Source organism: Podarcis filfolensis (assembly GCF_964270895.1).
Source record: "Podarcis filfolensis genome assembly, chromosome: 7".
Classification (NCBI taxonomy): Eukaryota; Metazoa; Chordata; class Lepidosauria; order Squamata; family Lacertidae; genus Podarcis; species Podarcis filfolensis.
In genome coordinates, this window is record NC_139603.1 from 86,954,786 (window position 1) to 86,972,861 (window position 18,076).

General features: G+C 46.7%; 1 protein-coding gene across 8 annotated transcripts in view; it reads left to right on the forward strand.

Moving 5' to 3' along the window:
* The window catches only part of ADGRB1 (adhesion G protein-coupled receptor B1), a 390,585-nt gene that overhangs the window by 103,055 nt on the left and 269,454 nt on the right, over positions 1 to 18,076 (forward strand). For all 8 annotated transcript variants that reach the window (XM_083621823.1, XM_083621822.1, XM_083621821.1 and 5 more), the window contains exon 2: positions 10,288 to 11,202. In XM_083621823.1, the coding sequence (XP_083477949.1) occupies positions 10,455 to 11,202 (748 nt within the window). In that variant the 5' untranslated portion in view covers positions 10,288 to 10,454. The remainder of the gene's footprint in view (positions 1 to 10,287; positions 11,203 to 18,076) is intronic.

Sequence of the window (18,076 nt, forward strand, 5' to 3'; positions counted from 1 at the left end):
GTCGCACATGCGCGGAAGCACCGAATTGCGTGTGCACAGACACGGGTTTTGAACACTGCAGGTTGCAAACGTGCATGGATCATGTTCGCAACTCGAGTGTCCATTGTTCAGTACAGTAGAGTAGAGTATATTTAAAAGTGGATATAAAACCAGAAACAGTATCTATGCCTTTCTGCAAGAGCACTGGCTATTCTTCTACAGTTCTCAATGACATATTGTTGTGAACAGGGATTTTCAACTCCGACAAACATGAAAGATCAGGAAAAAGAGAGGCTTCTTTGTGCTGGTGAGGAGATGAGAGTTTGTTTGTCTCAAATTAGACCTACTATAAATGAGATTAGCTGGCAAATTGACTTTGTAAGGTACATACTGCATGTAAAAAGCTTGTTTATAATTATATTTTGGGAAGGATTCATGTTCTTACGTAGCTGCATTGAAATAAACTTTCTGGATGTCCTGTGATCGTATTATAAAGTACAGTGGTACCTCAGTTCTCGAACAGAATCCATTCCGGAAGCCCATTCGGCTTCCGAAAGATTAAAAAAACCGAGGCACGGCTTCCCATTGGTTGCAAGAGCTTCTTGCACTCAGTGGAAGCCCAGTCGCACATTCAGGTTCTGAAAAATGTTCAAAAATGGAAGCATTTACTTCCGGGGTTTTGGGCGTCCGAGAACTGAAACCTACGACAACGGAGGCGTTCGGGAACCAAGGTACTACTGCAGTTGTGTTCTATGTTATAAGTCAAGCACTGCTGTGAGTCGTTTCTTTTTGTTTTCCAGTGCATTTGATATCAAGAAAAAAACTCGGTGTGGCATAAGCAAATTTTAATTCTGAAAGTGTGGCCCAGAGAGAAAAGTTTGAGAACCACTGTCCTAGACAGAGGGACTAATGGCAGTACTTAGGTAGCAAGCCTATAGCCAAAGGAGCCTGTTTGACTAGTTCAACAATTGAATCCTGCATTCGCTTTTTTAATCCTTGCTGGATTCAGGCTCAGGGCCCCAGACTGACCCCACAAACACTATTATAGAGGAGGAGGACTCTTAGCTCAGTAAAGGTAAAGGAACCGCTGACCATTAGGTACCTATTTATCTACTTGTACTTTGCCGTGCTTTTGAACTGCTAGGTTGGCAGGAGCAGGGACTGAGCAACGGGAGCTCACCCCATCATGGGGATTCGAACCGCTGACCTTCTGATCGGCAAGTCCTAGGCTCTGTGGTTTAACCCACAGTGCCACCCGCATCCCTCTTAGCTCAGAGGTAGTCCTTATTCACTGTGTGCATGATGGTTTCATGCTCCCACATTCACTCTCTCAGCCCTATTGCCTGAGGTCCTTTCATGGGAAAAAAGCTCCTTGCTGGAGACCCCAAAAGACCTACCATCAGACAATGGCAGGTAATACATATCAGTGACCTGCCATATGTTTGCTTATAAATGTGATTGATGTCCCCACATGTACATGCTGTGCTGCAGCTTCCATGCAGAGTTGTTGCGCATGTCACAGTTGCATATTAAGATCTGCACACAGTTTTTTAAAATGTGCCCTTTCCACATACAAAACTCAATTATCTGATGCTGTCGTAAATTGTGAACGTTTTGGGCATGCATTGGATGCAAGTTGCTACTGCCCTCTACTGGAGAGAAATCTAACTAGTAAAGTATGGGCAGTTTTAAATGAAATCCATTCTGCTCAGGGCAAACTCCTGACCTCCTATTTCACAGATGAGAAACTGAGGTTCTCAGACAAGGGGGGCACCCAAGATCATCCCAGGTGGCTCAATGGCTAAGTAAGGTAAAGGTAAAGGGACCCCTGACCATTAGGTCCAGTCATGGCCGACTCTGGGGTTGCGGCACTCGTCTCGCTTTATTGGCCAAGGGAGCCGGCGTACAGCTTCCAGGTCATGTGGCCAGCATGACTAAGCCACTTCTGGTGAACCAGAGCAGCACACGGAAACGCCGTTTACCTTCCCGCCGGAGCGGTACCTATTGCACTGTGACATGCTTTCGAACTGCTAGGTTGGCAGGAGCAGGGACCGAACAATGGGCGCTCACCCTGTCGCAGGGATTCGAACCACTGACCTTCTGATCGGCAACTCCTAGGCTCTGTGGTTTAACCCACAGCGCCACCCGCGTCCCAGTACAATGGGACAAAACATTGGCCGCTGATTTTTGTAAGGCTTTTTAGCCTTACAACATTTCTGGAAGCCCTTTTAGCCAAAGAGGGTGGTAAAAATGCTTCAAATAAATAAATAAGTACTGCCCTTCGTGACATTTGCTTAGGTCTTATGGAGAACTTGGTTTTATACCCCCAGAACTGTGTGAAATATGATGATTGCTGCAGACTTGAACAAACGTTTGAATGTTTCCTAAAATTAGTTCCGATGATGACATGTTTATATTTTCAAGAAATCAGCTCATTTCCCTCAAATTGAAGGTATTGTTCACATTGCCACAGTTTAATTAAAGCTGCATGTTAAGTCTATTTATTTTTAGTTCTCCTCTCTTTCGAAATGTAGTTTCAAGATTTGTTCAGCATGAACTCAAAATGGCAATTCTATTGACACCCCCCCCAAGATGTCCATATGCAACATTCAAGGAGGTTGTAAGGAAATGACATCATCATTGTTATTGATTAATTTATTACCCACCCTTCACCCTAAAGTCCCAGGGTAGGTGACAGCATTAAAACAACATTAAACAGCAGCTTAAAACAATTTACAACCATAAAAATAAGGTGGGTAATAGAAACATGCACCACAAGTATCAGAAGCCAGGGTAAATAGATATGTCTTCAGCATCCTCTGGAAGCTGTATAATGAAAGTACCAGATGCAACTTTGGAGAGGGAATTCCACAGCTTAGGGGCCACCACAGAGAAGGTCCTGTCTCAGGTTGCCCCCAATTGAGGCTCTGAAGGTGGAGGAACTACCAATAGGGTTTCTTCTGCCTATCTCAGCTCCCAAGATGGTCTGTAGGGAAGGAGCCAGCCTTTCAGATATTTGGGGCCTGAGGCTTCTAGGGAGCTGTAGTCCAGCATCATTACCATCAACCCCATATACAGGGAAAAATTCAAGGGATGATGAGAGTTGTGGTCCACTTAGAGGCTCTCAGCTTTCTCTTAAAAAAAAAAGTTTTATTTATACTTTTCAAGTTTATACATTTCACTAATTTTATACCTCTCACTAACTTTACAATCCTTTTGACATTTCACAACTTGACTTCCCCCTCTTTCTGCGGTTCCTTAAATTTATTTTTAATACCTCCTGCATATCCAAATTAACTTAATTTGCTCATTTGTCCATCTTCTTTAAATATATACTCTTATGAAACTGCAGGTTATTACAATAATCCTGCCTATGTTTTTATCTGTTTGCAATTTATCTGTAAATATTCAATAAACCATTTCCGTTCCTTTATTTTAAAAAAAATGTTATCTTGATTTCTTATTCCTCTGATAAGTTTCGCCATTTCTGCATATTCCATAAGTTGTTTTTTTTAAAAAAAATCAATGCAAAATAACAACAAAAATTACAAACATTGGATCCAAAATAAAACAGTACAAACAAGGAAAAAAAGTACAAGAGAAAAAGTACAAAAAAAGAACCCAAAAAAAACACACATCTAAAAATAAAACCATATCATCATTCTAATCTAGTCATTACATACATATACACATATTGACTTCCTTCCTTTGTTCTGAGACCTTGAAATTTTTACTCTTTCTAAGTTGTGCCTAATGTAGATTACTTTATACTTTTTACACCATTTTTCTCTTTCTTTAACCCTGCAAAGCATCATTCATTACATACCGATATGCTTACTCCAGAACAATGTTTTTTCTTTAGCAATCCCCATTCTTTTAATTATTTTTGGTCCGATTGTCCCCTTATGAATGCTGTGAGTCTTGCCAGATTTATATATTCACTGTAGTCAGGTACACCCAGGATATTTCCACCCCCTCCAGGAAACATCTTTTTTGGAAGGAAGGAAGGAAGGAAGGAAGGAAGGAAGGAGGGAAGGAAGGAAGGAAAAGAAAGAAAGAAAGAAAGAAAGAAAGAAAGAAAGAAAGAAAGAAAGAAAGAAAGAAAGGATAAAGTCCAAATCTTTTTCAACCAGACTTGGATGTTTCCGAGCACAATTCAAAGTGTTGGTGCTGACCTTTAAAGCCCTAAATGGCCTCGGTCCTGTATACCTAAAGGAGCGTCTCCACCCCCATTGTTCCGCCTGGACACTGAGATCCAGCGCCGAGGGCCTTCTGGCGGTTCCCTCCCTGCGAGAAGTGAGGTTACAGGGAACCAGGCAGAGGGCCTTCTCGGTGGCGGCGCCCGCCCTGTGGAACGCCCTCCCTTCAGATGTGAAGGAAATAAGCAGCTATCCTATCTTTAAAAGACATCTGAAGGCAGCCCTGTTCAGGGAAGTTTTTAATATTTAACGCTGTACTGTTTTTAACACTTGATTGGGAGCCGCCCAGAGTGGCTGGGGAAACTCAGCCAGATGGGCGGGGTATAAATAAATTATTATTATTATTATTATTATTATTATTATTATTATTATTATTATTATTATGAAAGTGTGTCCAGCCCCTACTTGCTACTCCCAAAGGAACAAAGTCTCAAAATTTTCATAACAATCACTACCATGGTTGTTAGTTACAATAGGAATCATTGCTGCGGGCGGGGTGGTTAACGGTAGGAAAGAAACCATGGAGCCCCAAGATATTTGAGGGCAGGTAAATGTCACCCTCTCAGCAAGGACTCTCTTAAGAGCCTTCTGCTGCTGATCTAATGCTCTGCTGAGCTCATTGCCAACTGTGTTGCAGATCCAGGTGTGTGTCATAGCTGTCAACTTTTCCCTTTTTTAAAGGAAAATTCCCTTATTCCAAATAGGATTCCTCGCAAGAAAAGGGAAAAGTTGACAGCTATGTGTGTGTCTGTGTCTGTGTCTGTGTGTGTGTGTTTTTGTTTATTGCTATGGGGCTCTTCATTCCCTTCATTTTGATGTCCGTGTGTTTAATTCTCCTTTAAAAAAATTCCACTACAGCAGGGATCAGTTGGAGCGGTGGGAATGAAATGTTTACATCCTTTGTGGTAGAGCTTTTTCCAGATGGGACCCTGTTTCGGGGAAATCAATCCCAAGGCCTAGCAGCCGGAACACAGCAGCCTATTAGCAGGGATGTTTAGTTAAAGTTTGCTGGCTTTTAAGAGGTGCGCGGCGGGAAGAGTGGCGAGGCCGGTGGGAGACAAGAGAAGGGCACATCTAGGCGTCTCCTGTTTCTGAATACTGGAATCAGCATGTTTGTCTTGCTAAGACAGCTATAGCAGTAGGCTTGCGGGTGTGTGTGTGTGTGGAGGGTCTTCCACATTCACAAATCATAAGCCGAATTGCACTTGCAAAGGAAAATGATAACAAAATATTTTCCTTCCTGCTGCAGTGAGGAAAGATGTCGCTCATGATCCTGGCACTGTGTCCTGCAGGCAGAGGAGGGACTAAAGAGATGGCAAAAAGCCTCGGGATAGCCAAGGGTTTGGAGGGCCTTGGAGAAGTCCCAGTCCATTGACTCCCTAGGTGTCCCTTACTGTGGGGTATTAGGAAAAGCCACAGAGGCCTGTTCTTGTCCTGTTTTTTGGTTAGCCTAACACAGGGCTCAGGGACGTGGGTGGCGCTGTGGGTTAAACCACAGAGCCTAGGACTTGCTGATCAGAAGGTCAGCAGTTCAAATCCCCGCGACGGGGTGAGCTCCCGTTGCTCGGTCCCAGCTCCTGCCAACCTAGCAGTTCAAAAGCATGTCAAAATGCAAGTAGATAAATAGGTACCACTCTGGCGGGAAGGTAAATGGCATTTCTGTGTGCTGCTCTGGTTCACCAGAAGCGGCTTAGTCATGTAGGCACATGACCCGGAAGCTATACCCCAACTCCCTCGGCCAATAAAGCGAGATGAGCGCCGCAATCCCAGAGTCGGTCACGACTGGACCTAATGGTCAGGGGTCCCTTTACCTTTACCTTTAACTCAGGGGTCAGCAAACCTTTTCAGCAGGGGGCCACTCCACTGCCCCTCAGACCTTGTGGAGGGGCAGACTATATTTTTTGGGGGGGGATTGAATGAATTCCTATGCCCCACAAATAACCCAGAGATGCATTTTAAATAAAAGCTCCCATTCTACTCATGTAATAACACGCTGATTTCCGGACCATCTGCGGGCCGGATTTAGATAGCGATTGGGAAGGATCCAGCTCCTGATGCCATTTTGCTTCTGTAAAAAAAACCTGCCTGCTTTAGAATTTAGGAGGGTGAGCCACAAATATGTGAAGACCAGCTGACGTTGCTAGGCGATTTTCAGGAAAACCTCCCTCTGTCAGGCAACTCTCCCTTTCAAGGTCTCCAGGCAGGGTGTCCTGTTTTGATTAGCGCAAGGAACCTCAAAAGGGGGAAAGGGAGGTGGGGATGCCTATAAAAACTATGAACAAAGAGCTTGCCCACTCTGTTTTACTCAGCTGAATAAACGAGTGGTTATGGGAATCTCCTCTGTCTATGGCGTTTATTGGCTTTTCAGTGGACCAAGGCAGTTTGGACCCGATTAGCGGACCCCACCATTACCATCAATCCTCGTGGCTGTTGTCACCATTGAAATATACTTGGAGTCGAGAGTGGATTTCATGCTCTTTATTCAGCTCATAGTGGTGAGGAGGAATGAATGTTCCCCCAAAGTATCTGCTTTATATACATTATTTACACAAAGGGCCCCACGTGATTGGCTAATTCCGGGATTCTCCTGCAGGCCAATCAGGTTGTGGATTCACTTCCTTCTGGAGCTGGATTGGGTGGCTCCTGCGGACCAATCATACTGCTGCATTGTTCTAGGACCAATCAGACTGCTGCATTCTGAATCCTATTGTTCTAGGGCCAATCAGACTGATGCATTTGGGATACTATTGTTCTAGGACCAATCAGACTGCTGCACTTTGGATCCTATTCAACTCAGTACATAACACCCAGCTTCTGCTTTTCCTTCTCCTCCCCTGCCTTGCCCTTGCTGCCACCTGTTTGCTTGCCAGACAGAGAGTCAGCGAGCAAGCAGGTTGCGCTGTTGACTGCTTTCTCCACCTCGCCGCCACGGCCATCTGGATGAACGCAAGAGGCAGGTGAAGACCAAGCAGGTTGTGATAGCGAAGAGGAGGAGCAGGTCCTCGACAGATGCCCAGCCATGAATGTATTAACCTTTCAGAACTGGTTCCGCCATGTGTTTTGATAAGGCGAGTGGAATTTCACAAGGGGCCTGAGCAAAGCCCTGTATTGGAGGGGTTGAAAGATAAGCCTCTGTCTGGAGTTGAGAATTTAGTGTTCGCTGACGGGAAAACAGGCAGACATGCCTGCTTGGAAGATAAACAATAGGTATCAGCCATTGATCAGCAACTTGGGTGTCTCACAATTTGGGGATGGATGGGATATTGATGTAGAAGACGGTGAGTGAAGACAGATCAATCCTACACTGTTTTAGAGAGATCTTGCAGTTTCTAATGCCACCTTGACTGTTCATTGGAGACAGTATGCCTCTGAATGATGCCAGCAGCTGGGAATTTCAAGCAGGGAGACCCAGTGGAGGAGGAAGGGGGTGTGGATCACCCTGGGTCTCATCCTGGGAGGGGGTGTGACAAAATGACAGACTTGTGAGTTTAAAAAATATTTTTTTATATAAAATTGGGCTCATGAAACTTTTTAGTTCAGTCAACAAACGTAACAAAATGCAGCTGGCGCTGAGCGCCATACTGCGGGGGCGGACACATACCGCAGGGCCTGCAGCATGCCTGAGCCATGCGTCTCTCCTGGGAGTCGAAACAAAATAAATAAAATAAAATAAAATAAAAAATTCCTTCCAGTAGCACCTTAGAGACCAACTAAGTTAGTTATGCCTCATGTTGTGTTTGCTTCAGGTTGAGCATTTTCAGGTTGCGTCCCGCGGCAACCCGGAAGTACCAGAAAGGATTACTTCCAGGTTTCGCCGCTCGCGCATGCGCAGACGCTCAAGATGATGTCACACACATGCGCAGAAGCGGCGAATCGCGACCTGCACAGACACAGGTTGCATTCTGCTCATGTTGCGAATGGGGCTCTGGAACGGATCCCGTTCGCAACCAGAGGTACCACTTTATTGGTATGAGCTTTTGTGTGCATGCAAGCCTCCTTGGGGAGAGTATTCCACAAAAAGGGAACTGCTGCAGAGAAGGTCTGTTCTCGTGTTGCCACCCTTCAGACCTCGCGTGGACACAAAGAAGGGCCTTAAAGGATGAATGCAAAGTCCAGGATGGTTTATATGGGGAGAGTTTTCTAAAGAAAGCCCTGTGAAAACAAGGCTCAAAGTAAATTTTTTATAGCCTGGGTGAGTGTCTGGAACCAAATGGGTGTAGACCTAAAAAAGTTGGGGAACCACTGGTTTGGACAACACTGGAATGTAGATCTGGTTTAATGAGCTTTGGAAGGACTTTCTGTAGCACCAACTTCTTCCTTACTATCAGAGTGAAGGTAAATAAGGAAGAAGTTGGTGCTACAGAAAGTCCTTCCAAAGCTCATTAAACCAGATCTACATTCCAGTGTTGTCCAAACCAGTGGTTCCCCAACTTTTTTAGGTCTACACCCATTTGGTTCCAGACACTCACCCAGGCTATTAAAAAAATGTTGTTTGGAATAGTGGATTTCAAAAGCCACTAAGGAGGGTAATAACCCAATAGAATTAAAACAGTAAGAATTAACTGCACATTTTTTCAAAGTCCAAATACATTTACAGCCATACCTCGGGTTACAGATGCTCCAGGTTGCGTTTTTTTCAGGTTACGGACGCCGAAACCCGGAAGTACCGGAATGGGTTACTTCCGGGGTTTGGCGGTCGCGCATGCGCAGAAGGGCCGAATCGCAACCCGCACATGCGCAGACGCGCTGCTGCAGGTTGCGAACACTGCGGGTTGCGAACGTGCATCCCGCACGGATCATGTTCGCAACCCGAGCGTCCACTGTATTTAGCTTAATTATTTTAACAAAATTGATGAACTGGATCCAGTGATACCAGCTTTCCCAAGCCCAATAGCCATCTGTGCCTCCAGTAGCCCCAGCTACCCCTTTGAAACCCCCCCCCCCCCGATAATCACACTCCCTGATGGATTTCGATGGCAATCTATTAAATTCTTATACACCCTCCGTATATATACGCACACTGCAAAGAAACGCTTTTGAAGTTAGTGCAGGGAAACCCATGTTCATCATCACAGACATTTAACCCGAGCACGAGAGATGAGCTGGTGTAGGGTGTGAGTAGAGATAATAAGGCACAGGAAACAAATCCCATGTTGTGGAACTTTGGTTGTTGTTGTTGTCATTTTTTTTTTTAAAGCACATTTGTGCTTTGTTTTCAGAAGCTGCAAATTCAGTGAATACATGAAACAGCTCAGTAAAACTAGGACCTTCTAAACCATGGCAGCCCAATTACAGAACATGTCTTCCCAGGTTTTAAGGCAGGGGCAGTGGCGTAGCGTGGGGGGTGCAGGGGGGGCTGGCCGCACCGGGCGCAACATCTGGGGGGGGGGCGCGCTCGCACTCGCAGCTCTCTGCCCCTACCTGGCAGGGGCACAAATTACTTGCCTTGCCCCGGGTGCTGACAACCCACGCTACGCCACTGGGCAGGGGTGCGTTGTGGTCTTTTCAGCACAAACCTTTCCATTTTCTGAGGGCTTCTGATCAATCCTACGTTGTTGTTGTGAACCGTGGCAAATTCTAGTTCACAGCTAACCCGTATTCCTCCACAGCACTTTCAGTGTCTCGGGGATTGTGAACTGGGAAGGACAGTGTGTGTTTGATGGTATGTGTATATATATATATATATATATATATATATATATATATATATATAAATGTCCGTACAGAGTGTGTTCTCGGAAGGGGGCAGGCTGTCCAATTGGAGCTTTTTGTGTCTCTCCACAGGCAGGGCTGAGGAGAAGTTCTGTGGCAGCATTTAAAAGACGTGGGGGGTGTGGGGAGAGAAGTTGGCTTTCACTTCTCAGCAAAAAACCAAATCCCAAAATGAAGACAGTTGCTTGTGTCATGCGCGTCTTGTGGATTTGGGAGGGGGAGTGCCTGCCACAAGCAGATGCGTCCTTGATCTGCCAGACAGAGCCTCCAGATGGCCTTGTGGAGACATCGGTGCCCTGCTAGATCCTCTCTCAAGGAAAGCCTGGACATTGCTGTGTTTCACAACGTTGCATCCTGGAATTAACAGAGCGTGTTTCTCTCTCCTTCTCTTCCCCAGGTCTTGCTTGCCTCGGCCACAAGGAGGAGCCCAAATCCAAACATGGGACGGCTGGATTGATCTCATGTAGAGCCCGGGGTGAGAACTCTCTCATTTCCTCCTGTTATGTCCAAGATCTGCCCTCTGCCTGGCTATTGCTTTGAGTTCCAAAGGACGAGGGACCTAGGATGAGGAGGAGCACTGGATATACCTTGAACCTGCTTTTGTTATTGACACTTTTCTTTGTGTGGACCGTAGTGGCGCTCGACCTTGGGCAGTCTCCGTGCACCACTCTGGTCCAGGGCAAGTTCTTTGGCTATTTCTCCTCGTTTGCCGTCTTCCCGTTGAACTCTTCCCTCTGCTCTTGGATTATCCAGAACCCCGACCCCAGGAGGTACACCTTGTACATGAAGGTCTTGAAGCCCACCGGTGGATGCGACCACCAGCAGATACGGACCTACCAATTTGACTCCTTCTTGGAGTCCACGAGGACGTACTTGGGCATGGAGAGCTTTGACGATGTGCTGAACCTCTGCGACAGCTCCACCCGCTATGCCTTCCTCCAGTCCAGCAAGCAGTTCCTCCAGATGAAGCAGACCGCCTCCGCCTTAGAAAGCGGGCACGTCCGGTGGAAGCCGGCCAAGATCCAGGAAAGGGATTTCTCGGTGGAATACCTGGTGGTCGGCAACAGAAGCCCCAGCAAGGCTGCCTGCCAGATGCTGTGCAAATGGTTGGATACTTGCTTGACCACCAGCAGCAGCTCCCACCCCTGTGGCATAATGCAGACCCCCTGCGCTTGCTCCAGCGGAGAGGTGCTAGACCAGCCCAGTGATATCCTGGGCTTCACCAAAAAGAGGGACGATTGTTTCAAAGATGGGATTTACTTGGAGAATTGTGTGAGCAGCCCAAAGGACAGCAGTGGGCTGGATTTCTTGGGTAAGTGATGTCGTCCGGATGCTCAGCGGTGCAGAAATTGATCAGAACCTATGTTTCAGTCACAGGGGAACCTTTCCCCCCTTCCACCCATTCATTGATTGGCACAGTCAATACCACAGCTTCAATTTGCTTTGATTTAAAGTGATCTTGGCTTGCCGTCGTTGAGGACATCAAAAACTGGATTCCAGTTTGAAAGCGATTTTGCTGTCCGTCTTTGGGGGTTGGAGTTAGGGCTATTAAGAATTATAAGGAAGTTAAGCAGCATGCCTTTTCCATCGTTGCTCCCCTGGCAATGTTGTTATATATCTTTAGTCGCCAAGCAAAAGCATTCCTCATTAATCAGGCCTTCAGCCTTTAAATATATGTGGCCTTTTAGAATGGGAGAGATGCCTTAAAAAACCATTTTTATTCATTTCTTGGTTTTTATGTATGTATGTGAGGCTTTTGCTTGTTTGCATAAGTCGCTTTGAGTTGCCTTGGCCTGAAAAAGCAAGTAACAAATTCAATTAATTAATAACTACTACTACTAAGAACAACCATTGGTTCAGCTTTTGCTAACTCAGTCCTCCAGATGTGTCCTCCAGACATGCTGGCTGGGGCTGATGGAAGTTGAAGTCCCAAACGTCTGGAAGGCACTTGGTTGGTGAAAGCTGTCTTAGCTCCTACAGAAAATCAGATCTCCGAAATGGGTTAACTCTTGCTTTGCAGACATGCCATTATGAATGGCTGCTATAAATTTGCCTATGGTCTCAGGGCTGGCCAAACCATAGAGGCCAATTAGGCAGCTGAATAGGACAACACAATCCCATGAGAGCCTACTCCAGCTGTGTTCATGTTTTGGAAAGAAAGATTGGATTTGCGCAGAAGACGCACCAAATGAGCTTTGCAGCTTGCTGGGTAGGTGATCTAGATTTGGGTGTTTCAGCACTGAAGTCTTTACATTTTAAGCTATTGCTACTACTTTAGTGAGGGGGAGCATTTAAATTCCAAAACCAAAAATACAGAATTCATTTTATTTTTTCCCACTGAGTTTAGCATGTATTGCCTCCAATACCATCTTCCATGCAGGATTTCCACATTTTATGCATTCTTCTATATTAAGGTTACCAGATGCCCCCATTTCCTGGGGACAGTCCCCAGATTTACAGCTTTCTCGGCATTCACATGTACTTAGCAAACAATAAGTGTCACTGAAAAAAAATCTGGTAACCTTATGCTATATCAGGGGTCAGCAAACTTTTTCATCAGGGGGCTGGTCCACTGTCCCTCAGAGCTTGTGGGGGGGACAGACGATATTTTTTTTGGGGGGGATGAATGAATTCCTATGTCCCACAAATAACCCAGAGATGCATTTTAAATAAAAGCACACATTCTACTCATGTAAAAACACACTGATTCCTGGACCATCTGTTGGCTGGATTTAGATAGCAATTGGGAAGGATCCGGCCCCTGGGCCTTAGTTTGCCCACCCATGGCCTAACTGATGCCATTTTGCTTCTGTAAAAAAAACTAACTAATAATAACTAACAAAACCAATAATGTCCACCAGTTTAAAAGGCCATAAATAGCTTAATTAGCCAAAGACCTGGGAGAAGAGGAATATTTTTGCCTGGAGCCTAAAGATATGAAAAGAAGACACCAGGTTAGCCGTCCTGGTGGAGAGCATTCCATAAGTGGTGAGCCACCACATAAAAGCCCTGTTCTCGTGTTGCCATCCTCTCCTCTCATGGAGGAGGCACATGAAGAAGGGCCTCTGAGGATGATCACAGATCTGGGTCTGGACAGGCAACCATGGAGTCTTTAGCCAACACAGAGCCAGTCACCTGGGCATGGATGTTGATGTCCCTCAAAACCTGGGAATCCTCAGCACCTCTTCTGAGACCAGCTCAGGCAATTCAGGCAGGGAGACTGCTGGGCAGTAATGCCAGCAGAACCCCATATCTGTCTCAAATGCCCAGTGCCATTTACACACACCCTAGATCCTTCCCCAACTGGACAGAGAGCTTGGAGAGTGTCCCGTCCCCGACCCTCAAGTCTACTCTGATACTGCACCGAGTACCCAGGTGGGCACAGCTGGGTGAGACCATCTCTGCCCAGCTCACCCACCCTGGCCTCACTGATATAGACCAGATCAGCCTCCTTATCTATACCTGGATAATGGATGAGAGAGGTCTTACTCAGAGCCAACCTGGCAGTCAGCAAAAGCAGGTGCAAACCCGAGGACTGGCTTACAGGAGAACTGAAATTCCCCAGGTTGGAGGAGGCGTTGGCATGTGGCACAGTCACCAACTGTCTGTGTTGTGTGTCCCTTATCTGGCCTGCCCCACCTCCACCACTGTACCTCCTCCTACCCTTAACCACTGTTCTAGCCCTAGCCCTAGCCCTAGCCCTAGCCCTAGCCCTAGCCCTAGCCCTAGCCCTAGCCCTAGCCCTAACCCCGATGCTAACCCCAACCCTAACACTAGCCCTAGCCCTAACCTCAACCCTAGCCCTAGCCCTAGCCCCAACCCCAACCCTAAAATCCTAACCCTAGCCCTAGCCCTAAAATCTTAGCCCTAGCCCTAGCCCTAGCCCTAGCCCTAGCCCTAGGCCTAGCCCTAACCCTAACCCTAACCCTAACCCTAACCCTAACCCTAACCCTAACCCTAACCCTAACCCCAACCCCAACCCCAACCCCAACCCCAACTCTAACCCTAACTGTAACCCTAGCCCTAGCCCCAACCCCAACCCCAACCCCAACCCCAACCCTAACCCTAACCCTAACCCTAACCCTAACCCTAACCCTAGCCCTAACCTCAACCCTAGCCCTAGCCCTGTTCTGCTCTCGTCAGCTCCTCTGTTCCCAGACACATCTCCCATTGACAACAAAAAACCCTACATAAATTTAAAAAACAGTTAAAATAATTAAAAACAGTTTTTAAAAACCCTCCCAAAATGAAGCCAAAGCAAAACTTTCTGCATTATCCTCCTTGTTGGACTGAATCTCCTTCCAACAGAGAATCCTACAACTCTCTCTCTCTCTCTCTCTCTCTCTCTCTCTCTCCTCCTAGCAAAGTCTTTTCCTGAGCATCCTAATCTCACTTTAGCTGCTGCTCCACGGTAGCATCTCTCTAACAGGATGTTCCGACTGCCTCTGTGCTGGCTCAGGTCTCTTCCAGAGCTTAAGGCAGGACTTGATGCCAGCTTTGGGGGTAAATGTTTTTGTGCCTGCAGTACACAAAAGCAGCAGGTGGTGTTTGTTTGAATGGATGAGAAGGCCCTTTAGGGATGCTGCTGCTGGCTCTGGGAGATGGTGGGGCCTGGTGTGCCTCTCTCAGTTAGCAGAGATGTTGACTTTTGGCTGTACATGCAGCTTATCTGAGAGATAAACAGTAGCCTGGAGAGCTGCTTGGCCGGCCATTATCTGTTGAGATGCTTTAAAAGGCTTTGTGGATTTTTGCAGTGACATCACAACAGCATGTTATTAACACAGAAATAGCAAGTTGATGGGATGTAAGTTTTAGCTGCTGGAAGCAGGAAGAGGAGCTGAAATTGCCTTGTCTGCGCGTAAGGCGGTTTCCTCCCTCTCAGTTGCCCCACCATGTCCCCAGCCCTCCCCTTTATCTTTTGGGTGGGCCCTAAGGACTTAAAAAGTGGGATTCGGGTGGCACTGTGGGTTAAACCACAGAGCCTAGGACTTGCTGATCAGAAGGTCGGCAGTTCGAATCCCCACAATGGGGTGAGCTCCTGTTGCTCTGTCCCTGCTCCTGCCAACCTAGCAGTTCGAAAGCACGTCAAAGTGCAAGTAGATAAACAGGTATCACTCCGGCGGGAAGGTAAACAGCGTTTCTGTGGGCTGCTCTGGTTTGCCAGAAGCGGCTTAGTCACGCTGGCCACATACCCGGAAGCTGTACGCCGGCTCCCTTGGCAAATAAGGCGAGATGAGTGCTGCAACCCCAGAGTCGGCCACAAGTGGACCTAATGGTCAGGGGTCCCTTTACCTTTTTAAGGACTTAAAAACAAATCTGTTGTCTGAAAACGGCAGCTTTAATTTAGTAGTGGCTAGGGCCCATTGGAGTTGATAGGGTGGAGGGCAGGGAGCCCAACACTAGGTGGCGCCAGAGTCAATGAGAGGTGCAGCCAGAGCCAATGGTAGGCAAAACTCTCTCTGTACTTAAGTACCACTAGCAGCCATGCAGGAAAACTGTATGGCAGTGGGGGGCTGATGCCTATTGGGACATGTAGGGTAGAAGGCAGAGAGGCCAAAAATTGGTGGAGAGCAATGACAGGGGCAGGCAGCAAAGTCTAGCTTCACCTCCCCCCACCCCACTGATTTCTACAAGTGCAACACAAAGAGCTCATCCAGACTCATCCAGACCTCCTTTAGTGGCACATTTCCAAGCACAGGTCCACTGTATCTGGGACGTTTTTCATTTTCGTGGGCACTTTTCCCACTAAAACCTCATCTTTACCGCTAAATCGGAGAAAACAGCCATCTGCAGGAAACTCATTGCTGTTTGTTCCAATTCCGCATTGAAGAGTGAGTTTTTGCAGGGGAAGCTTGCACACAGCACTTTAAAGCGGTATTTCCCAAACTTGGGTCTCCAGCTGTTTTGGGGGCTACAGTTCCCATCACTCCCAACCACTGGTCCTGCTAGCTAGGGATGATGGGAGTTGTAGTCCAAAAACAGCTGGAGAACCCAAGTTTGGGAAACCCAGACCTAGAAAGTGCTACACAAGAGCTGAATATGAATGAGCCCTGAGACCAAAGAGAGGACAGCTGATTGACAGTGCCACCCCCTGGACGTGTTTTTGTAAGTAGGAAGACAGACAGGTGGAGACTGGCTGTGGACAGATTGAGGTTGGCCAGTGATGTCCCCCTTTCTGCAATGGACCAACCTGCACTGCTGCTTGTTAGGTGTCTCCTTCTGAACCTCCTGGATCAGACCCAATGGCCCATCTAGTTCATCATCTACTTCTCAGTGGCCACCCAAATGCCTGTGGGAAACCCAAGCACAAGAGAAACACTCTCCCCTCTTGTGGTTTCCAGGAACTGGCATTGAAAGGTATTACACATATGTACATTTTGGAAATATGCACCTGGGTGATTCTTTTCTGCAGTTGCTGGCCCTCCATGTTTACTTCATTTATTTGTTTTGTAAAATTTATGCACCTCTTGATCGTTGAAAACCTCCAAGTGTTTTACGAAAAGGTAGAACAGTAAAATCGAGGGGGCTGGGGTGGGGGAATCACAGCCCTACTTAAAAACACACAAAAGTTACAATGCTAAAACAGATTAAAGCAGGAAGTGTTTTTGTGAGTGCATCGTAAGGCAAAGGGTCCACAATATATATCATTCATTGGAATTACACAGTGGGTTGCTAAGTGGCAGGGGGTGGCAGTTGGGGTCTGGAGGTAATGGTCAGACTTTGAAAGCTGGCATCATTGGATCAAATTCATCAATTTTGGTGCATTAATTCAACTAAAAAGTTTTAACTGGGTTTTGAATATACGTGCAAATAATTGTTGCTCTTTCGAATTTTATCATGTTATTATCATACTTGGTTGTGCAAGCTGCTGTTCTGAAGGATGCTTTTAAGCTGGTAGGGCTGGGAGCACTGGGGGTGAGTTTACGGAACCAAAGCGGTGGGGGCCCAAAAAGTTTGGGAACCGCTAAAATAGATCAAGCAGAGAAAGAATGTCAAACGACGCAGCTCTGGATATAGAAGGATCTGTATTAAGGAATCCCCAGTGTGCGAATATGGAAAATGGGAGGGCTGTGCTTTCTTTTCCATGTGCCCCCTTCCTCTCCCTTCCTTGGCTCCCGTCTCTGGATCTGAAAGCAGATGGTGCGTCGGGAGTGGGGTGGCCGGGCTCTCCGCAGAGTGTCAGTAAAACAAGCCATTATCCGAGCGCAGTGCAGATGCAGCAGAAGGCTCGGAAGCCAGGGGACTCTGCCCTGCCAGATGCCAGAACTGCTCTCATATATTTTGCATGGGGTTGGTGTGAGCCTTCCAGTATTGGGAGGGAAAGATAAATCCCCTATTCTCTAGCCAGCTCTTCCTCAACATTCTGAAACCTTATCAGGCACCTCCAAGCTCCCTTTACAACCAGAGCACGCGATCGGAATGTCTGTGCTCATCTGTGCCTGCAGAAAGTCCTAGATTCGAACCCTGGCAACCACCAGGGTTAGAGAAGAAACCTCAGAGAGCTGCATGGTGGATAATCCTGGGCGAGATGAATTTGTGCTTCTTCTTTCCTATCTCTATTCCTGTCCCTGTCTCCTTCTTCTGCTTCCCATCCCAGTTTCAGTCTTTACCACAGGCATAGGCAAACTCGGCCCTCCAGATGTTTTGGGACTACAACTCCCATCATCCCTAGCTAACAGGATCAGTGGTCAGGCATGATGGGAATTGTAGTCTCAAAATTGTAGTTTCATCTTTCTTAAAAAACATCATCTTTACCACTAAATCGGAGAAAACAGCAATCTGCAGGAAACTCAGATTGCTGTTTGTTCCAATTCCGCATTAAAGAGTGAGTTTGGCTTATACCTTCTCTAGCATCTCCTGGTGGGGATGGGAGCGATTCTGGAGAATAACTGCCAGTCAGTGTAAATAGCACTGAGCTGGATGTACCCATGTCCTGACTCATGTATGGCATCTCATTAGGTTTCCTATGTACACAGGGTATCTCAACGTTGAAGTCCATCTTAATTATTCTGGAGGAACTATCCTACCATTAGACTCTGAATGACCACCGAGACCACCGGTCCTGAAAGACCTACACTGGCTCCCAGTACGGTTCTGAGCACAATTCAAAGTGTTGGTGCTGACCTTTAAAGCCCTAAATGGCCTTGGCCCAGTATACCTGAAGGAGTGTCTCTATCTCCATCGTT